The 23,903-nt window shown below is 37.2% G+C and overlaps 1 protein-coding gene across 1 annotated transcript in view; it reads left to right on the top strand.

Moving 5' to 3' along the window:
- Window positions 1-23,903, top strand: part of LOC145665513 (G-protein coupled receptor GRL101-like) — a 455,441-nt gene that overhangs the window by 263,863 nt on the left and 167,675 nt on the right. The window contains exon 2 of the mRNA XM_081732819.1: window positions 2,705-2,809. Within this exon, the coding sequence (XP_081588945.1) occupies window positions 2,752-2,809 (58 nt within the window). The 5' untranslated portion in view covers window positions 2,705-2,751. The remainder of the gene's footprint in view (window positions 1-2,704; window positions 2,810-23,903) is intronic.

Raw genomic sequence — 23,903 nt, 5'->3', positions numbered from 1 at the left:
TTTTCACTGCCCCCCTAAAATTTTCACGGTATTCTTGCAAATGAACTATAATATGGTGATGAACTATAATATGGTTGGGTTGGGCCCCCCCTACATTTTTGGACTGGCTACGGGCCTGGTGGGAGTTCAAAATGAAATATTTAATTTTTCTTCATTTCTCTCTTTCTTAAACTTGTATCCCTATACTTATATTTAGCTCCTATATCGGCACTTCAACAAACTTATCGTTCGCGATTGTGAAAATTTAAAAATAAAATATTTAAAAAAAAAAAAAACAAAAGTGCTGCACAACGCAAATAGAACTGCAAATGTGTTGACTATTTAGATATTAGAAAATGTTTTTTTAGATGCTTTAAGAAAAGAAGTCGATTTGGCAATGTGGCAGATTTTAAAGAAAATGACTAGCTGGAAAGGAAAGATTCTATCTCTAGAGTAAGATTTTTCCATCGAGATAAAAAGAAAGAAAAAAAAAGAATCTCCCAACAGGTTCCGTGTTCAATTTCTTCTTCTTACCTTTCAACTTGCCTACTCTAGCGTGTGGAAACTTTTTCCAGTCTTCTAATCCTTCTGTTCTTCCAGTGATTCAAGCAAGGTGTTTCACAAAGGTTCCCGAAATATATTACATCCAAGAGCTCTCCCTTTCAATATCTTATGTTTTATACGAAAGATATTGAAGTTTCGCATATCTTTCGCCATGCAGGAAGTTCTCGGTTATGTGAAAGATAAAAATCTTCAGGTACTTGAAATACAACCAAAGCAATTGATGGTAGCTAAAGTGTACCATGGAGAAGGCCTTCGAAAATCTTAACTCTTTTGATCAATGCTTCAATAATAGTAGTCGTAGTTTGTGTGTTTACTGGTAATTCACAGCCGGACTCGAATAAAGCCGAGGATGTCCATAATAGGGTATTGTGACGTGATTACGCCATTGAAATTCTAGAGTTACCTTCGAGGATAAATTACTTGAAAAGTTGAAACTAGTTAGCAAGTATTTTTTTTATATAAAACTGAGTAATTTTACAGTAAAACACGTTTTAACCAAAGGCCTGCCGAGGAATGAGGGAATTGAAGATCAAAACCACAACCAGATAGATTTATTGGTTGCAAAATTACATTCTAATGCAAATCACAGTTTTAGGGTTACCAGCAAGACAAAACAAGACAGAATTATCGTCAAGAGGTATACGATGAGACAGACCTGTTCCAATTAAAGCATATACGCTTTCCAAGATGAGACAAAGATCTCCCAATAACAACATATACACTTTCCGAGATGACACAAAGCTCTTCCAATAAAAGCACAAATAGACTTTCCAAGGTGACACAAAGCTCTTCCAATAACAACATATACACTTTCCGAGACGAGACAAAGCTCTTCTAATAAAAGCATATACACTTTCCAAGATGAGGCAAAGTTCTGCCAATAAAACCATATACACTTTCCGACATGAGACAAAGCTCTTCCAATAAAAGCATATACACTTTCCAATGTGAGACAAAGCTCTTCCAATAAAACAATATACACTTTTCAATGTGAGACAAAGCCCTACCAATAAAAGCACATACACTTTCCACGGTGAGACAAAGGTCTTCCAATAAAAGCATATACACCTTCCAAGGTGAGACAAAGATCTCCCAGTAAAAGCACATACACTTTTCAAGATGAGACAAAGATCTTCCAATAAAACATACAATTTCCGAGACGAGACAAAGTTCTTCCTATAAGAGCATATACAATTTCCGAGACGACACAAATTTCTTCCAATAAAAGGATTACACTTTCCGAGACGACACAAAGCTCTTCCAATACGGATAGATGAGCTTGCAGAGACAAGACAGAGCTCTTTGAATAGAAACAAGCACATTTTCCGATTTTTTTCTGTGCTCCCGGATTCTGAATCTAAAATGGACTCAGGACCTTACAGTTTTCCAGATTGTGTTGCCTACTCAGATTATTCATATTTTGTATTCTCGTGTATTGCGATACATAAACGTTGTCACATACGTTGTTATGTGTTCCTACTGCCCTTTTTCTTTTCACCATTGATTTAGGTTATGCAATAACAAGATAAATTATCACTTTTCCACCTTCGTTTTTCATTATTCCGCATTTTCGATATTCGCTACTCTATGATCCAAAGCACAAACCAGATCCACTATACCACTTTTCTCCATAGCCCTCGCCGCTGGTTTATTGGTTAGCACGGACGCCTTTGGTGCACAGGATCATTTTTTTAGCCTAAGGAAGCTTTTGGCGTTTTTCGCTCGACCCAGCTAATTCTCTCCATTGTTGACCACACACACATTTCTAAAGCTTCCAGTTGTTTTTCATCAATTTTGGTTAATGTCCGTGTTTCTGCCCTATACAGTACAATACTCCACACGAAGCATTTAATTAGTCTTTTTCTCAACTCTTTATTCAAGATCCCGCAAAATAGACTTTTCTTCCTCCTAAAGGCTTCCTTCGCCATTCCTATCCTTGCTTTTATTTCACGTTCACACTTCATATCATCACTAATAATACTACCCAGGTATCGAAAACTAGTCACCTGTTCTACGTATTTTCTCCTGTGCATATTTGACGCCAACCGCTCCGTTCCAATCACCATGGCTTTTTGTCTTTCTAACATTTATTTTTAACTCTTCCTGATTGTTGAAGTAACTAGTTATTTTGATTTGTAATACCTTATTCCATTTCTCGTAGGCTGTCTCCCAAATGAGTTCCGATGCAGTAACAAATGCGTTGACAAGATGCAGCGATGTGACACAAGAAAGGACTGTGACGACGGTGAAGATGAAGAAGACTGTGGTGAGTACCAATTTTAGAATTTATCAATAGTTTTCCGGTAGCCAAATGACACTATAAACAAATTAAATTATCCTCAAAAATTTTAAACGACTAAGAAATATTTAGAAGCTCCAGCTTAACCTATCTGTAGTTTCTGCAACGTAACAGTATTTATTACCATAGATGCTTGTGTTTTATTATATTTAATTTTCAGATTAGTAGTTTATGTATAACGAAACTATTATTTATCTAATTTTTGTAAAATATTTATATTTATGTAACATGTCTGTGTAGATGGAGCTGTAGACACTGATATTGCAACTCTATGTAATGAAATTATTTCTTTATACAAAGGTGCATGTGGATTGTTTAAATCTTTAAACAAACCAAAATTTCGTAATCTGGAAAATCTAAACATATCATATTTCAAGAGGGAATTATGTCCAAAATTCTTGAAATTCTTTCTATTTAAATATTTCTATTTCAGAAGTTAGCCGATTCTTTCATACATGTAGGATATATCTACTATTCACGCTTCAGCATTACTACATAAATATGGAATACACATATTATTCACGCCTTAGCATTCTTCCATAGAGGTAGGATACATCTATTATTCACGCTTCCGCATTACTCCATGCAATGTGGGATACTCTTATTATACACGCTTCAGTATTACTCCATAGGTGTGCAATACACATTATTCAAGCTTCAGCATTATTTCATAGATGTGGAATACACCTATTATTCACGCTTCAGTACTCTTCCATAGATGTAAAACATTATGAGGTTTTACCATAGGTATGGAGTACTTCTGTTATCAAACTCAACATTCTTCCGTAGGTGTGGGATACATGTATTATTCAAGCTTCAGCACTACTCCATGCATGTAGGATACATCTATTATTCACGCTTCAGCATTCTTCCATAGATGTGAAATACATTAGTCACGCTTCAACATTATTCTATAAATGTAGAATATATTTATTATTCACGCTTCAACACTCTTCCATAGATATGGAATACTATGGGTTTTTTTCCATAGATATGGGGTACTAGTATTATCACGTTTCAGCATTTTCCATAGATGTGAGGTACCTTTATTATTCACGCTTCAGTATTATCCCATAAATGTAAGATATACCTACTATTCATGCATCAGTATTATTCCATAGACGTTAGATATATCTATTATTCACAATTCAGCATAATCCATCAATTACACAGTTGGGAATATAGTAATCCAGGATTAAAGGAAAACAATATGGCTGACCAACATGAAAGAAAACATTAACTTGGACAACCAAAGGACTTTAATCTGCACTAAACCTATGTTGAATTTGAAGTTTGTTTTTAATGAAACAATGACATCTAGGTTATTATGTAAAGTATTACCAATATAAAAAAGGTTAATTGAAGGAACTGAGTTTGTGGTACGATCTCTTGTATCCGACTATTACTACGGGCAAAACCACATTATGAAGCTCTTTTAAAAATGAAATGTTGGAAGATTAGTTCGTTGAGTTACTGGTTTTCGAGATATCTAGTATTTAGAAGATAACATACAGTAAACCAAACCAGTAAGTCGGCTTTCATACACTATGTGATCAAAAGTGTCCGGACATCCCCCAAAACATACGTTTTTCATATTAGGTGCATTGTGCTGCCACCTACTGCCAGGTACTCATTATCAGCGACTTCAGTAGTCATTAGACATCGTGAGAAAGCAGAATGAGGTGCTCCGTGGAATTCACGGACTTCGAACGTGGTCAGGTGATTGGGTGTCACTTGTGTCAGAAGTCTGTACGCGAGATTTCCACACTCCTAAACATCCCGAGGTCCACTGTGTCTGATGTGATAGTAAAGTGGAAACGTGAAGGGACACGTACAGCACAAAAGCGTACAGACCGACCTCGTCTGTTGACTGACAGAGACTGCCGACGGTTCAAGAGGGGTCGTAAAGTGTAATAGGCAGACATCTATTCAGACCATCACACAAGAATTCCAAACTGCATCAGGATCCACTCCAAGTACTATGACAGTTAGGCGTGAGGTGAGAAAACTTTGATTTCATGGTCAAGCAGCTGCTCATAAGCTACACATCACGCAGGTAAATGTCAAATGACGCCTTGCTTGGTGTAAAGAGTGTAAACATTGGACGATTGAACAGTGGAAAACATTGTGTGGAGTGACGAATCACGGGACACAATGTGGCGATCCGATGGCATGGTGTGGGTATGGCGAATGCCCGGTGAACGTCGTCTGTTAGCGTGTGTGGTGCCAACAGTAAAATTCGGAGGTGGTGGTGTTATGGTGTGGTCGGGTTTCTCTTGGAGGGGTCTTGCACCCTTGTTGTTTTGCGTGCCATTCTCACAGCGCAGGCCTACATTGATGTTTTAAGCACCTTCTTGCTTCCCACTGTTGAAGAGCAATTCTCGGTTGGAGATTGGATCTTTCAACACGATCGAGCACCTGTTCATACTGCACGGCCTGTGGCGGAGTGCTTACACGACCACAACATCCCTGTAATGGACTGGCCTGCACAGAGTCCTGATTTGAATCATATAGAACACCTTTGGGATGTTTTGGAACGCCGACTTCGTGCCAGGCCTCACCGACCTACATCGATACCTCTCCTCAGTTCAGCACTCTGTGAAGAATGGGCTTCCATTCCCTAAGAAACCTTGAAGCACCTGGTTGAAAGTATGACTGCGAGAATGGAAGCTGTCATCAAGGCTAAGGGTGAGCCAACACCATATTAAATTCTAGTAGTACCAATGGAGGGCACCACGAACTTGTAAGTCATTTTCAGCCAGATGTCCGGATACTTTTGATTGCAAACTTTGTGGTGGACAAACACCGTGTGCGTGGGTTTCCTCGAGGTTCTCCCGTTTCCTCCCACTTTCTTCATTCCACCATTTCATTCATTACTCATCATCACCGTCTCCTTTAGACTAACCGGCATAATCGTGGGACGTAAAACCAAAGATTTCATTTCATTTCACTTTTGATTGCATAGTGTATGTTGCAAATATCTCATTTTTATGACCTTCTAATTAACGGGTAATGTTTGCTTACAATAATGAAGAATATGTTGTAAGTAGTAACGGTTGTAGTTCGTAGTACTGTGCACTCAACATATGAGGGTAATTCCAAAAGTTCCTGGTCTGACACTGAAATATTGGGCCACTAGTAATAAGCCGTTGAGGGCATATAGTGCCATCTGTGGTAGAAATGATGTATCAGTTCCAACTGTCCAGTTGCGTCAGTTCATTGGAGACAGTCATTCGCTGCGAATTGAGCTCGCTTACTGCATAACAATGCTCCAGTCCACACGACTGTTGTTGTCAAAGCTGCAATGAAAAACTGTGGCTTCCAGGAGATCCAGCATCCACCCTACAGCACAGATTTAACACCGCTGCCTAAGCAACAACAGCTGTGTGAACTAAAGCGTTGTTATTCAGTATGCAAGCTCAAGAAACAGCAACTAATACAAATGATTGCCTTCAACGAACTGACTCAACTAGACAGTTGGAACTGATTTATAATTTATTCCAAAGATGGCACTACTGTATATGCCATAACAGTGCTATTACCAGTGACACGATATTTCAGTATCAGGTTGGGTAGTTTTGGAAATACCCTCGTATTGATAAAGTAGTGTTTCCTCTGTTTGGATGTGAGATTATGTGACAACCTTTATGACGGTGCCGAAGATTATTCTAAAGAATCCATTTCTTATCGCATGTCAACACTCACCAGGGAAGGGTCCAAATGGAGCACTCGAGTTACCGAACGACATGTATCAGATATGAAAGAGGGTGTGAAACTATGTTCTTATGCAAATTTATTGCGGCTGAGGGCAACATGGGAAAGCAGGAGAGCCGGAAGAAATATGGCCGACCGTACGGCCCAGCAACAGAGATAGCTAAGGAATCACTTGCTCCGCGCGTGAATGGCAACAGAAATGAAACTAAATGCTAGGTAGTAGATGCATAATATATGCTATATTTAATTAACACCATGGTTGCCATATTGAAAGTGGCCATCTTGAATTTGGATTCACAGTATAAAAAAGAAAGTGGGTCATGTGGCACACATGAAATAGCACTGAAATTTTACCATTAATACATTGGTGTTAACCATTCTGTAGTAACTGTTGTGAGTCGGAAAGTAACATACAAGAAGGACGCGTATAAACTGTGTGATATAGACTCACTAGTATGACGGAAAAGCTAGAGCTTGGTGAGCTCTGGTCTGTATGCAGACCAAAGGAAAAGTGTGTTTATATGCAGAATAGTTGGAGTAAGGCAGAGATAGTAATTGACGACAAAGAAAGAAGAAACCAAAGGTGAGTACGTGCCATCTACTGTGTGTCGCGAGAAAGCTCATTAGCTAGTATCTGCGTTATCAGTGAAGTACTCAAGTAAGATAGAGTGATTGGTAGAAAGATGAATGTGTCCTTGGTCGGTAAGCCACTGTTGTATGACAAGGTATATTCTAGTATGTTCTAATTCATCGTATGGAAAAGTTATTTCTTCTTGTGGGCACGAATATGAATCTTCAGGTAGTTGTGTCGTTAATAGTGCGTGAGGTTTGGGACATACAACAATAATCCCTGTGAAGAAGATCAGAAATGTAGTTATTTGTGAATATTGATACAGTGGTCGAAGAATATCAAACGTTAGAAAAATGAAATGAAATTTTGAGTTTTACGTCCCACGGTTATGCCGGTTAGGCTAAAGGAGACGGTGATAATGAGTAATGAATGAAATGGTGGAATGAAGAAACTGGGAGGAAACGGGAGAACCCCGAGAAAACCCACGCACACGGTGTTTGTCTACCACAAAGTTCACTTGGCGGAAGCAGGGTTTGAACCCGAGACTCCTAGCACCAGAGGTGAAAGCTCTACCACTGAGCCACCGCGGCCCCTCAAACGTTAGAGATAGATGATAGCGTGGCAGGTGAGAACAGCTCTTGTGTTTTCATCACACTCTTATAGATACTGTTCACATCAACTGTCCTTCATAGATTAGTATGTACCTTTATCAGTATACTGGCTTAAGTGATGATATATGTTATTTTCTTTGAGAAGAACCACGTCGTAATTGTACCTGTAATCCCCAGCCCTCCTTTGTGTCGGTGTTTTAACGTGACAACAACTATCCATCTTTTACACTGTAATATTACCAGCTCTTTGTACGTGCAAATGCTGTTTCTAATCTTTTTCTAGATATGCATCATGTGCCAACACTATTTCGACGGATTATTCCGCAGTTTGTTCAAATATCCCCTCACGACTTTCTTTCATGTTTCTCAACTGACAATAAAGTTACTACAAAATGGTTAATACCAATGAATTTCTGGTAAAATTTCAGTGTTATTTCATATGCCACGTGACCCACTTTCTCTTTTACATTGTGAATCCAAATTCAAGATGGCCACTCAATATGGCGGCCATGATGTTAATTACAGATATAGCCGATCTTATCATGCACCTACTACCAAACACTTGACCTTAAGGGTCTTCACTACAGCGAAATTAAACTATCGCTAATTTGAAAGTTTTTCTGTAATATCTTCAAAACAAATAAAAATATTAGAAAAGCAAAAACATAGTGAGCTAGACCAGTGGTGTCCAATTATAATGAGCCTGAGGGCCATAACCGTCTTTACTAGTAAAGTGGAGGGCCGCAGCTTATAATAATAATAATAATAATAATAATAACAATTATTGTTATTATTATTATTATTACTATTATTATTATTATTACGCTACGAAAGAAAAATATAGAAAAAGTATTTGAAATTATATATACCTATTCAATATGACAAATGAGGGTGACTAGCAGCGTTTACAAGGGGTGGAATATCTACATTCATTTCTGTTGTTGTGAGTCGCAGGAAACGTAAAAAAGAAGAATCTCCAAGGCAGCTTCTGAAGCGATTCTTCACAATTTTCATGGTAGAAAATGCACTTTTACACAAATAAGTGCTATCAAACATTGACGCTCTTTTCCGAACGAACTCTCAGTTTTTAGGGAAAGGTGTTGCCGTGGATGTCCGCGCCTTTTTGTTGTACAGAAGCGCTAAATGGATGCGTTATTTCGAAAGAAGAGTGGAAACATTAAATGAATGAATGAAAATAATATCATTATGGCTAATAACAACTGCGAATCGTGAGAGCTTTGTGGGCCGCAGAAAATGGTTTGGCGGGCCGCATGCGGCCCGCGGGCCGCCATTTGGACAGCGCTGAGCTAGACAATACGATTTTGGATATGATACCTTTACTACAATTCACGTATCTGCTTTTGGTATGCCGCTATTTACAGAATCCGCAAAAGATGCTAAATCTATCTACAGTTGCAAATCGAAAGCAGATAGACGAGTTGTGATAACGGTATCACATGCAAAATCGTATTGTCTAGTTCACTACGTTTCTGCTTTTCGAATATTTTTATTTGTTTTGAAGATATTACAGAAAAATTCTAAAATTACCGGTAGTTTAACTTTGCTTTAGCCATTCACACGTAGAACGAGGATTCCTTAGCTTTCTGTGTTGGTGATCCCTACGGTCTGCCATATTTCTTCCGGCTCTCTTGCTTTTCCACGTCGCTCCCAACCGCTATACATTTGCATATGTACATAGTTTCACACAATCTTTCATGTCTGATACATGTTGTTCGGCAACTCGAGTGCCCCATTTGGACCCTTCCCTGGTCAGATCAGTGAGACTCCTTCCCTTGACATGACAATAAAGAAACACAGGGACTTACATTTGTCGCATTTTGGGCTTCTGTCAATTCATGCTGGACTTATTGTCTGGCATCAGTGGCGTACGTAGAATTCTGTCAAGGGAGGCTTCAAGCACTCAATTTCATTTCGCTTTGGAACAAGCGTGATTTTTATATATTTTTATCTTAATATAGTAAAGGTTTACTTTTCCATAACATCTTGCTCAAGGGGATGGGTTAAACTCTGAAACGCCATCTTGGGTACGCTACTGTCTAACATTATACTATATCTTAACCTAGTGGAGATCTTGGAAAAATAGTTTCTACAGTGCAAATGGATATTTCTTACAATCCCTCGCATGTTTTGCCAGATCTCAATAGCAGCCGTGAATCTCTTTCTCAAGATTGATATAACAGTTATCTTCCTCAAGTTGAATGTAAGGAAGCTCCTATCCCCTCTCTCTCTATTTATCAGTTTACCTTCCTCTTTTCAATTGTTTCCAAAGTTCTTCTTCTTCCTGTTACTTTTCACAACATGTTTGTTTTTCTTTTCCCATTCCTTATTCATACTTACATTTCGAATGTATTGTTTCTGATCGCCTTTTTTTTTTTTTTTTTTTTTTTTTGTAATGCACCTCTCTAGCTTCAAACAGTGCAATAATTCCACTTTCCATACATCACAGAAACATTTCTTTGACGTCCGAAGAACATCAGTCTTGAATGTTAGAATGACTACGAAAGATTCTAATTTACAACTAATGTTCTAAGGACATGCTACGGAAATCCAAATATACACTTAATTTCGGAAATTGAACCTATTGAGGGTTTTCTGTGGGACATTTCTGGGATAATCCCAAAAATACTTTTGAAACATTTAAATATTGTCCTTGGACATTGATATTCCATACTGTAAATGAAAAATGAAATGATGTCTCATGGTTATGCGCTGTAGTTTATAGGAGATGGATGATTAATTAAAGGTAATCACTGTGAAACATTGATAGAATGAGAATATGGGAGGAAACGAGAGAACCTCGAGAAAACCCATGGATAAAATGGTGTTCACCACAAACTCACATTGCCTAGAATCGAAACAGGGAAACCCTCATACCAGAAGAGAGTGCTCTACCATTAGCCACCATGTCCTCACATATCCCACTGGAATCCAATGAATATTTCCATTATCCTTAAAGTTACTACTGCGAGTCTGCATATCCAATATAAGTATGTGAGGAAACAGGTATGGGGTCTGTGAAACAGGTATGGGGTCTATGGGACAAGCACAAGATCTATGGAACAGGTATGTTATCTGTGAGACAAGTATGGGATCTGCAAGTTAGAATGGGGGATATGCAGGACAAGTACAAGATCTATGGGACAGGTATGGGATCTATGGGACAAGCATGGGATCTGTGAGACAGGTATGGGATCTGTGAGAGAGGTATGGGATTTGTGAGACAAGTATGGAATCAGTGGGACAAGTATGGGATCTGGGATAAATATGGGATCTGTAAGACAAATATGGGGTCTGTGGGACAAGTATGGGATCTATGGAACAAGTATGAGATCTATGAGAAAAGTATGGGATCTGTGGGACAGGTATGGGAACTCTAGGACAAGTATAGAATTTGTAAGGTGTCCGAAGAACATTCCTTAGACTTGTGCTTTGTGGATTCATACAGTACACTAATCCACATGGAATCACTTCATAAATTCCTTGATCATAAAAAAGAAATTAATATGTTCGTTTATTTTAGTTTGGCGGATAATTATTTCCACCACTTTTTATTGAAAAAAATAGTATACAGCAAACACATAAATGCCGACAAAACATTGAATCTATATTATTACAAGTATTTATTTCCTTTTAAGGAACAACAGGGATTTTGGGTTCCCTTTTACAAATAAGCCTCACAAACTGAGATCTCCTCTTGGAGGAAAGAAACCAACATAATTGTGCAGCAGACAGAAGTAATTCCTAGGACATCCTCTTAAAGGCTGTCTTAAGTCTGTGTTTTGCCTTTGAGGAATTAGAGAAATTAATTTCCCAGTTCTTATTTTAAGTTCTTAACGCTCAAGAAATATATTTAGAGAAAATTCAAGGTAAAATGTGTTTTGCAACATTGCTTCCAGATGTAACCATGTAGGCATAAAACTTCTATTAAAGTTATCTTCGCATGTTTAAAAAGTAACGCAATATGAGAAGATAGCAATTACCTAAAGTTCTTTTGTGCAAAGTAATGCAATGTGAAATAATAAGAGAGCTCTGTTTACGTAATTAATATAACAAAGATATTAAACTAAACCATGTACTCAATTCCAGCTTTTTCCTCCCCTCTAGTTATAAAACTTTCCTTATAATAAGTTGAAAGTATAGTGGAAGACATATACGTAGTCATTTTCTCTCTCGTAAAGTCTCAACGTCTCATATTCTGTCGTGAACATTAACGTTTCATATTACGAGCTTATAAACTTTAGAATGAAGAAAAAGCTTGTGCCAGCGGTGGAAAAGGTTTTACGTTACATATAAACCATTTTTACTAAAACACAACAGACAATTGTTTTCTTTGTTTATTTGTGTGCTAAAAAGACCAGATACACACATGACAGTTAAAAAAAACAGATCAAATAGCTAAAAAATAACCAGAAACACCCAAATATTTATGTTATCTGGTTCTATTTCGTTTCTCAGATTCTGAAACTAGCCCGGAAAGGCTTTTAGGAAAATAAGATTATGTCCTCCTTTTTGTGAGTGCTTCAATACAGGGTGTTTCAGAACAACACCGACAATGTTTCCGAGGTGATTCCTGACACCAAGATAAGATAAGAAGTATAGACCAACCTGGGTGCAGAAATCCGTCATTTCGGAGATATAAGCTGCCAAAAACATGAAAGAAGAATTTTAGGAACGATCAATAAAATGGATCAAAAGATTGCGATCTTGACCAACAAGTTTAGGGATGATCAAAAATGGATCAAAAGATTGCGATCTTTACCAAGAATTTTAGGGATGATCAAAAATGCTTCAAAAGATTGCGATCTTTACCAAGAATTTTAGGGATGATCAAAAATGCTTCAAAAGATTGCGATCTTGACCAAGAATTTTAGTGATGATCAAAAATTAATCAGAAGATTGCGATCTTGACCAAGAATTTTAGGGATGATCAAAAATGCACCAGAAGATTGCGATCTTGACCAAGAATTTTAGGGATGCTCAAAAATGCATCAGAAGATTGCGATCTTGACCAAGAATTTTAGGGATGATCAAAAATGCATCAAAAGATTGCGATCTTTACCAAGAATTTTAGGGATGATCAAAAAATGCATCAAAAGATTGCGATCTTGACCAAGAATTTTAGGGATGATCAAAAATGCACCCGAAAATTGAGGTTTTGACCAAGAATTTTAGGGATGATCAAAAAATGCTTCAAAAGATTGCGATCTTGACCAAGAATTTTAGTGATGATCAAAAAATGCATCAAAAGATTGCGATCTTGACCAAGAATTTTAGGGATGATCAAAAATGCACCCGAAGATTGCGGTTTTGACCAAGAATTTTAGGGATGATCAAAAAATGCTTTAAAAGATTGCGATCTTGACCAAGAATTTTAGTGATGATCAAAAAATGCATCAAAAGATTGCGATCTTGACCAAGAATTTTAGGGATAATCAAAAATGGATCAAAAGATTGCGATCTTGGCCAATAAATAATTTTTGGATCAGGGGCCTCAAAATTTTTGAACGGCCTCTAAATCGAATTTTCGTATTGTTTACGGATTAATCACATTATACTGAGTTAAGTGATAGTTTGGATTTGGCTATACTATATGTAGTTATCCAGGTATAAGGCCTACAAGAAAATGTTTGCTTGAAATATATATTGGACTTTTTGATCCAAAAATGAATTTAAAAGTACATAGCTCCAATACTATGGGGCCTACCGTAGTCAGGTCAAGACCACTTAGAAACTAATATCCTAAGGTACTCACGAAACAATTTTTTATAGAGGGAGTTTAACTACGGTCATATAATTTGAAGTACTTCACCAACTACCTCTATAAAAATTGTTGTGGAAGTACTACAGGATTCTGAAACATGTCCCATATACCCTTGATGGTGAAGGAAATCTTAAACCGTAAATCAACTAACCACTAATCAGCAAAACAAAGAAAAGAGAAAAGGAAGAAAGAAAATAAGAAAAGAAAAAGGAAAACAATGAAACCGGCTTTTATTCAAGTTTAGAAATCTCCCTGTGTTATATAGCTCAGTATCCTTTCTTACATTCTTCGAGATGTTGAAGCTCAGAGCCTAGGGGACCGAAGGAGATTAGCTGCACGTTGGGTATCCCGGTGAAGAGCAATTTTTGGAAGATATATATATAAAGGAAAAGATTAAACTCTTATTAGACTCTATGGAAATAGCTGAAAATATTAGTCCTATTGTATCCGATACTAGCAGAATGCCCCTTCTTTGCTAGGGAAGAATACGTTTCATTTTGGACATTAAAAAACCGGAATTTGGATTTAAACTGTATAGGAAGTGCCACTGTTCGTCTCAGTTACTCCAAAACACTATCGATTCGATACCAATATCGGTCATTTTCAATTATATATATATATTTCCCCTTCCTCCCCAAGTTGCAGGGCTGAATTTTGATTTAAACAGCATCGGAATGTCACTGTTCATCTCAGCGATTCCGAAAACTATAGATTTGACACTACTATCGGTCATTTTCGATCATTTTTTAAATATCTCCCCCTCCTCTCCCGTAAGTCGCACCGTAAAAGTAAAATGATAAAAACCATCCCAGGCCCAAACCTCATCTATGTTGCAAATTTGATCCAGATTGATCGAGTGGTTCAAGAATTATGAAGGTACAAACATAAGTCACTTTCATTTTTATATAGCCTATAGATAAACTTCAGAAACAGGGAAATATCGTCTTCGATATCTCTTCATACGGAATGTTAAACTAATTTTTTTTATATATCACTTGGTTACGTCATTACATTTACCCTTCTTCAGTGTTACCAATTTGGGGAAAAAGTCGCTAAATCTAGGGGATTCGCATTCCAGGATAACAACAAAAAATAATTTTTCCGATTAGCGACTTTTTTGGTGATTTTGGAATAACGATTTGGCGACTTATTTACAAATCTAGCGACTTTTGTACTGCGAACAACTTATCATAAAATAAGTACTATTAGTTCAAATCAGTTCATATATATATATATATATATATATATATATATATATATATATATATATATATATATATATATATATATATATATATATATATATGTGTGTGTGTGTGTGTGTGTGTGTGTGTGTGTTTATTTTACTTTTGTTTATTTGAATCACTGGAGATGTTGACGAGCTGGGAAAGTAAATAACATTTATCTCTATATTCCCGCTTTGATTGCTGTTATCTCTTATCTTCTCACAGGGACCAACTCCAGCTTTTAATGTCCTTTAGTTTACAGAGCTTCCGTTTAGAGGCACAAATAATTCATTAATGATAGAAACAGATTATCTGGAGAAGCATGAGTAGAAGTGAAGTAAGATTTTTCCTAGACCTTGAAGTTTGTTCGTTTTTCTAAACTTATTTTTGATTTCGTTGAAGCAAAATTGATCATAAAGTTATATATATATATATATATATATATATATATATATATATATATATATATATATATATATATATATATAAGTGAAATTATTGTTAGTTATATATGAGCAGGGTCGGATCTAGGATTTTCTGAGGGGGGTGCACCAATAACTACCAGTACATTTGAATTCAGTTGCATTTTTTAAAATGCCTTTAGGCATCTCTAGTGTGAGTAAGGAAATGCCCTGGAAATGCTACGTGTCTGTTCTCGGTAAATCCTTTTCTTTCAACTTTTAGAAAATTGACTTAAACTATCGATTGTGCAAAACTTCCCTTTGTTATAAGCCCAAACGGAAAACATGACAGCAGAAATTTTCGGAAAGTGTTGGTACTTTCACTGCTAGCTTTCCACTTTAGGTAGTGTACATTTACAATGAAGGGGGATGCACGTGCAGCTTTGCTTTCCCCTAAATCCGGCCCTGATATGAGTCTGATAAACGTTCTTTTAGCGTATATAGTACTATGGCTTGAGTTCATCACGTATCTTATACACACACACACACACACACACATATATATATATATATATATATATATATATATATATATATATATATATATATAGAGAGAGAGAGAGAGAGAGAGAGAGAGAGAGAGAGAGAGATGAAAAAGGCAAAACTAAACTAAAATTTTTTTAGCGACTTTTCACCCAAAATTGGAGTTATTTCATCTCCTATTTAGCGACTTTTTGTATCAACTTGTTGGCAACACTGCCCTTCTTTTTTTTTAAAAAAAATATCGCTTATTTTCCTTAGCGTGTGATATTGTTATGCGCAATAATTGATTTTCGTGTAAATTATGTGAACATTCCGTCGTATAAACTCTTCTACGAGTAGAAAGTGTCTATGAATTAACACAGTTTGCTTAACAGTGATGAAGTGCTTTTCAAACTGTGTGGTTTCTCTCATTATATTAGAAGCCGTTCTCTTAACACTCCAGCTTCATAACTACGTACTTTCATTTTCTTGTCCAGAACGGTTTTCAAGAACGTGTTAAATAGTTTATTGTTCGCCTTTTGTCATTGGCAAGTGTGAACGCCTTCTGAAATAACAAGAGTTTTCTCTCACGAAAGGTCTCTATTTATAATCTCGAGAGCAAGTGCACCTATTGTTCACGATCTTATTGATAATTAACAGTCGGTGGACAAATAACCGGATTTTAAAGTCCAATGGCATATTTTCTTTTGTGGTGTTCAGGTAGCAAAATGTGACCTCGCAGATATTTCAAGAGCGCGGCATTCTAAAAATCTTTGTTCTTTGTGTTATGACTGATTTTGTTTCTTGTTTTATTTGAATCCAAACATAAAACATTTGTTAGCGATAATTGCTTCGTCATAAAAAAAAAAACATTCATTATACCTCTTCCGTTCATATAGGACAAAAAATAAATCAAAATGGCTGCTAAATTGATTGAGCTACATGTAAAAGAACTTTAAACATGAACGAGTGTTCTTTTAAAAAAACGTACTATAAGCACCGTTACTTTGAACTTTTCCTTCAGATATATATGTAAAAGGAACTTGAAACATTTACGAATATTCTTTTGAAAAACTACTAATAAGCACCGTTACTTGGAACTTTTCCTTGGACTACAGTATATGTAAAAGGAACTTTAAACATTAACGAGTATTCTTTGAAAAAACGTACTAATTAGCACCGTTACTTGGAACTTTTCCTTGAACTATATGTTTAAAAAAATTTTAAACATTGACGAGCATTCTTTTAAAAACTCACTGATCAGAGCCATAACTTGGAACTTTTCCTTGGAGTATATTAAAAAGAACTCTAAACATAAATGAGAATTATTTTAAATACGCACTAATGACTGCTGAATCTTGAAACTTTTCCTGGAAGGACAAGCATTACTATTTGGGCTTCCAAGAAAATTATAATATATGATTTTTTATCCTCTAGAATTTTAAACCTTAATTTAAAATATAATATTTCTAGAGGCCCCAGTTACTGGAATAGAGCCCAGATTACATTTATGCTTCATCTTTGGAAAATATAATTTATTCAGTTCATGGGACAGCAACAGCAGCAGCACCTTAAATTATTTTCAGTTCTTTTTGGAATGATATGATGGGCCCATTCCATGCTCCAGTAATTATATTGAAGGAAAATTATTTGACAACCTAAAGCCTTAATAAAAATATACTATTGCCGGGGACTCTAATAGTAGACATACCGTAACTCCTTCGTGGCAAAGCGGTTAGCGTGCGCGGCTTTGGCGTGGGAGATCCGGGTTGGAGCTCATGTGGATCGGATTCCACGTTAATCAGTAGGTCCCCGTCTCATATAGCCTTGCTGCTGAACGGGACCTTAAACTCGAAATCAACTCAACTCTAATAGTAGATATTTTACCGAAATAGATCATATTTTTGTTTCACTTTTAAGAGATTTTTTATTTTTGATATATGGTGAACTTATTCCGTGTTTTTTTTATACTTTCGTATTCGTATCGTATCATATAGAGAAAGAAAATTTTATATTGAAATGGCCCTTCTCAAATCAAGAAGCTTAAAGGAGAAGGAATTGCTCCCTGCCCCCACAAGCTACGGCCCTAGCGTAAATAATAACCCTTTAGAGCCGAGGGTGGCATATAAATATATAGGCGATCGTTTTGTTGAGGAGGCTGTGGTATGGAAACAGAAGATCTTGAAAGAAGAGGAGAGGTGCAGTTTGTAAGTCTAATTTGAGTTTAATTTCTTAAATAAGTCATTCAATAATCATTCGGCTCGAATGGCTTCTAGATTTTCAACGGTACAAGAAAATTCCTTGAACTATGTGGAAGTTAGAAAGTGTAGTCTTGAATGCGTTTACGTAAACACTCACTTGAACTTCGTTGATGAACATGAGCGCTAGTACCAGAGGTATTATTGTGAATAGTACACCTAGTGCTCTCAAACCGGTCGGGTTACGAGTCGGGTAGGGTCGGGTCAACTCGGGTCGGGTTGTCTGGTCGGGTCAGCTCGGGTTGGGTTGTCGGGTCGGGTTATCGGGTCGGGTCAACTCGGGTCGGGTTGTCTGATCGGGTCAGTCGGGTCAGTTCACTTTGGTCAACTGAGTTTAGGTTGAGCTTAAACTCGGCTGGAGTCGGAAGCTGCTGTTTTTCACTACCTGAATAATTAAAAACAACTTTCAATTGATTTTATAGAAACCATAAATCTATTTTGAACACTTGCAGCTAGTGTTTTTATGGTAAATGCTTGTTTTTGTACTTGTGTGTACTTTAATTTTTAAATGTAGAAGATTGATTTTACCAATCGATTGTAATATTAATATCTACGCCAATATGGAGTCTGGATTTAGAACAAAACTAGAAATTGTTTAAGCAAGGCCAAAAGAAAGATTGGATATGGACGACCAAGCCCAAGCAGGGCCGCGGTGGCTCAGTGGTAGAGAATTTACCTCTGGTGCATGGTGTCCATGGTTCGATCCCAGCTTGTGCTAAGTGGGCTTTGTGGTGGAGAAACGCCGTGTAGTGGGTTTTCTCTTTGTGGGGTTCTCCTGTTTCCTCCCACTTTATTCATTCCACCATTTCATTCATTTCTCATGGTCACCATCTCCCTTAGCCTCGGTGCAGAATCGAGGGACCTTAAACTGAATATTTCATTTTATTTCACCAAGCCCAAGAACATCGATACAAGAACAAGATAAAGATTGGATATGCAAGACGAAGTGCATAATAATCTTACTCTTGGCCTTGTTTTGGTGATCACCAAGTAGCAATGAGCATATTTTCTTGCTTTCCGTATAGTATGAAAGACCATAATCAAAATCACACTTGGTCTTCATTTGTACCGATGAGGCGAGCATTCTTGGCTCTTGTATAGCATGAAAGACCACCTAGACTACGAAATGCAGGACCAAAACTTGACTGCAAGACAAAGAATAAAACGCTGTATTGGTGACCAAGACCCAGGGTGCGAATTGTTTGGATTCCATTTGTTGGGCTGAAAGTGATGAAATAAAATTAATACTTTATAATTAATTATCATACTGTATTTTTAAATTTTAAATTACAAAATTCATATTATGTATCTTCTTACGTTCAACTATATATACTGTAAAATACGTTTTATTTACCGAGAAAGAAAAATCAAAGTGGCGCGGGTCCCGGAATCATTGTAACCTATTTTGGAATGAAAGTTGAAGGGTTGGAAGAAATCACAAGTCTTCTCCCGTTTCCTCAACCCTTATCATTGTAGTTAAACGATTTCCTTTTGTCTCCGCCAAGAGACTCTTGCTACTGCCTTCCGAGAAGACCCCCTGCCGTCCGAGCAGGTGAGAACATTGACCTTGAAGAAAAATTTCGTCACATAGAACTAAAGCAAGAAAAAAAATTAATTTCTCCCACGTCGGACATTGGTATCAGTTATAAAAAGAAATAATCAAACCTCAAAAGTGCCAAATATTCATTAAGATGCATATACAAATCCTCCGCTTGATCTAGCTAGTGGTTAACGTATAACACTTCGGTACACGTGGTCCGGGCTTAATTCCCAATGGGTCGGGTCAGTCGGGTCAGCTCGGGTCAAGTTATTCGGGTCGGGTCAGCTCGGGTCGGGTTGTCGGTTCGGGTTGTTGGGTCGGGTCAGCTCGGGTCGGGTTGTCGGGTCAGGTCAATCGGGTCGGATCACGGGTCGGGTCGGGTCGGTCTTCAACCCGATCCGACCCAACCCGTTGAGAGCACTAAACACCTGAGAAACTGTGAACGAGGCTTGTATGAGTTTGAATCATCCTTGGTGACAGTGTTTGTTTATTGAAGTTTGGCGTCCCTTATTACCATCTGAGAAATTCCGAGAACTGTGAATTAGGGTTGTACAAGCTTGGATCTAATTAGAAAGCCTTGGTGCCAGCGTTTGTTTGTTTACTGAAGTTTGGCGTCCCTTATCACCACTAATGCAAACATGAAATGTCAAGCTGCAGTTTGAGGTGGCCGTAAAACCGATCCATCACATTCCACCGGGAATCGAAATCAAGATCTCGTGCACCAAAGGCACATGTTCTAGCCACTACACCAACAGAGACGGCTCTCGGTTTCAAGACTATAACTACAAAACCATCTATATTGTGCTTTCATGGACTTGGATCAAACCAGGAAGTCTTGATGTCAGATCTATACATTTGAGTAATATATTTGCGGAAACATATACTCTGTCATCCGTGTTCTTATTTGACTCTCATCACTGCGTTTTTCGAAGTCGAGTTATTAGGTTTTTCTCTCTTTGTTTCTTTTCGGTTTGTTGAGAATGGGAAGAACAAATGATGAGGCCACAGGCCATTGAATTAGAAATGATTTTCCATGCGAAAAATATTGCATAAAATATAATTAATTTGTCTCTTTGATACACTGGAGGTTCTTGTTTTCCGTTTCATATGCATCACAAAAGATGATATGATTATTTGCCATATCATCTTTCTGTATCCAAGTACACAATAATGATTTTAATTTAATGTTTGAGCTTTTCTTTCCTCCTGAAATACTTTTTTTTTTTAATTCTCCCTCCTTTCGGCAGTTTCTTCATTTATTAAATCTATGATCGAAAGACACTGACGTCCGTACTGCGGTTCATACCAGATTCATCAACCATTCTCCACTCACAGGAAATTGAGTTCATTTCTTTTTTTTAATGAATTTTAGATTTTAACTTCACCCATCTATCCGTTATACGTATATATATGCCTTCCTCTTCGTACTTCGTATGCGTTAATATGAGATCTGTCTCCGGTTGCAGGAAAGGATTTTTTTAAAAACGAGTCTCTTAAACTTTTCCTTCTTCCAGTCTCTTTTTTTTTTCTCATTCTGAGTCTTAATGCTCGTGTATGAAACTTGAATAACATCAGACTCTCAGAAAAATTAAGATACTTGACCTTTAGGTTTGATTTACAGTAAAACCTGATAAGTTGGTCACTTTTGTAAGTCGGTCCTGTAATTGGTTTGCCCGTATGTTTGTAGAACGATGAGGATCCTCGTAAGGGCTTCGAGGGCCCCTCTCGCCGCACATTTAAGAGGAAATATTGTACAGTTCGTACTGAGATTAACTTTCGAGCTATTTAATATCAGTAGAACTAATTGACCACCCAAACAGTAAAGTATGTGACAATTATAATTGGCAACAAGGTGGCCAAATTTCATGATCCTTCCTATAGTATGTCCGTTACAAGCAGTAAACTGTAATATGAAAGAAGTGGACAGTAATTCTGCTCTGGTGATAATAAACGCACGAGTGTACAAGGAAAAGTTGGTAATGAAATGAAATGAAATGAAATATTTAAGTTTTACATCCCACGGTTATGGTTATGCCAGCTACGCTAAAGAAGATGATGATTATGAGACATGAATGAAATGGTGGAATGAAGCAAGTGGGAAGAAACAAGAAAAATCCGTGGAAACCCACGCACACAGCGTTTTTTCCAGCATAAAGCTCATTTGGCGCGAACTAGGGTTGAACCAAGGACCCCACGTACCACAGTTGAACGCCTTACCACTGATCCACCGCGGCTCCAAAGTGGTAGTCAAAATAAACTAGCTCTACATGCTACGCTAGGTTTTTGTTTATCTCTGAAAAATTCTTTCATCTTAACACTTTCTGAGCCTAGTTTTGATTCACGGTGGGGACACATGGCCGAAAAGGTGTAACAGCTTTTTCAGAGGCCAGTCATCTTGAGAGAGGTTTTCCCTTCGTTCTTCTCATTCACACCAGGGAAATGCCGGAATGGTACCTAACATAATAGTCTCAGGTCGTTTCCTTCCTTCACCACTCCCTTGTTCCTCTCTGATCCGCGAGGAGTGTGATCGCCGAGGGACGTCATCCATCATATGTGTGACCATCATATGTCTCACCAACATATGTGACCATCATATGTGTGACGGACTAACATGACCGTCGATGCCGAAATCCCAGAAATCTAATAACTAATTCTCCTGTTTTTGAGAGCCTAGTGTGCTGTGCATTTAATGTGGCAACGTGAGACGATAATGTGAAGAAGTATAACGATGCTGTGCACGGTAGAAGTGAGGAAAATTTATTTATTTATTTATTCATTTACAAGTAGTATGTGTGTCACCGTTAAAACAGAAGACAAATAAAACACATACAATCGGTTAATTAGCACTGTAATTTTTACAAGTATGTTCCTCTTCAGACAAACAGGACCTAATTTCCTCTCAAGATGAACAGGTTTTTCGAGACGAGATAGAATCCTTCCAATAGAAAAAGATATACTTTTCAAGACGAGACAGCATTTTTTTTTTTAAGACGAGACAACCTCAAATCTTGTATCATAGGTAATCCTATTGTTCCAGCAAAAAATTGAAATTTTTGTTGTTATTGGCAACGAGAGACATGCGTGTTTAGTTGCTGAAAATTCGTTTTTTCCCTTCCATTTTCTCAAATACTACACACGAGGATTTACTTTCAAATATCTCGTTTTGTTCAATATCATTAATAGATTTATGTGTGTACAGTGGCGTATTTAGGATTTTGTTTACGGGGGGCTACGCACGTGAATAAGCACTTATATTTTTTTTCCTTTTGGATGAAGGACAAATTTTAATGAAGTTGTGCATATAACAAATTTATTTCAGAGGGGGAAGCTTGAGCTCGAAAGCCATCTCCCTAAATACGCCACTGTATGTGTGTCATCTTTGAACAATATTATAGTTATCGACAAAAATTAAAGCTTAAGAAGCAACTATAATACTGAGCTATATCTCATTCGTCATACCATTGTATGTAATGTCATTGTTTTACTGTTATAACGGAAAGCTTTATGAGAATCGGCTCCAGTATCAGTTTCATTTTAACAGCTAGCGTGTAAATCATAATTTTTTTTTCAAGTTCACACATATGTTTTTTAACAAGTTTCATTCCCATCTAGTAGATGGGCGAGCCGTAGAAGGCAACACCTTCTCTGTGGCCAGAGATATTTTCACACTTAAAAAAGATATATACATATATTGATTATCTCGTAAACTATGGACGAGAATTTTTCGCATCACTTTGTTTAGTTTGATTATATCTCTATTCATTGATATTTTGCCATCTTTGAATGTTTATTTATTTACTGTTGAACGCTAATAACATATAGGCATTGTAGAATTTATTTATTTGGCATATAAAGGGTGTCCCACAAAGAACGCAACTTTTGAAATTCCCGCCATTTCTGATCTAGTGAGTAGGCAACACTGAACGTTACATGATTTTTCGTCTGTTGTCTTCACAGTTAGTAGTCACGTACCGTCAAATGATTGTCATCTGTTTTCTGTGCGGGTAGAATAGGAATGAAACGCTTCACGACGGAACAGTTTGTCGTCATAGTGAAAACTTAGAAATATTATAAATGTTGTGAATTCCTGAGTCTGTGTGTGAAAGAGAATCAATTATTATTTGTCTCAGTAATTCAATGTTATGTACAGCCAGGATCACTCCAAAATACACGGAAACCAACTTGTGGATAATTATGTAAACTTCCTTCTTTCTGACCACAGGTGTTTAGGGGAGCCGGGGATTTTATTGTTGGAGACCCTCGGTTTAAAATACACCAATCATTACACAAAATGTTCAAATAATACATGGTAAATATGGTTTTAATGTATTTATGTCACATCCTTTGTTGACCTCTTGTGACGCAGAAGGATTCTAATAATTTTTAGAAGAAATTAAGAAGAAAACCAGGCCATAAATTTTGTACATACATTTACA

Source organism: Thermobia domestica, chromosome 11, assembly GCF_964235325.1.
Source record: "Thermobia domestica chromosome 11, izTheDome1.hap1.1, whole genome shotgun sequence".
In the NCBI taxonomy this organism is placed as follows: Eukaryota; Metazoa; Arthropoda; class Insecta; order Zygentoma; family Lepismatidae; genus Thermobia; species Thermobia domestica.
Note: the sequence above shows the minus strand (reverse complement) of the source record. Positions and strands in the feature narration are given on the sequence as shown.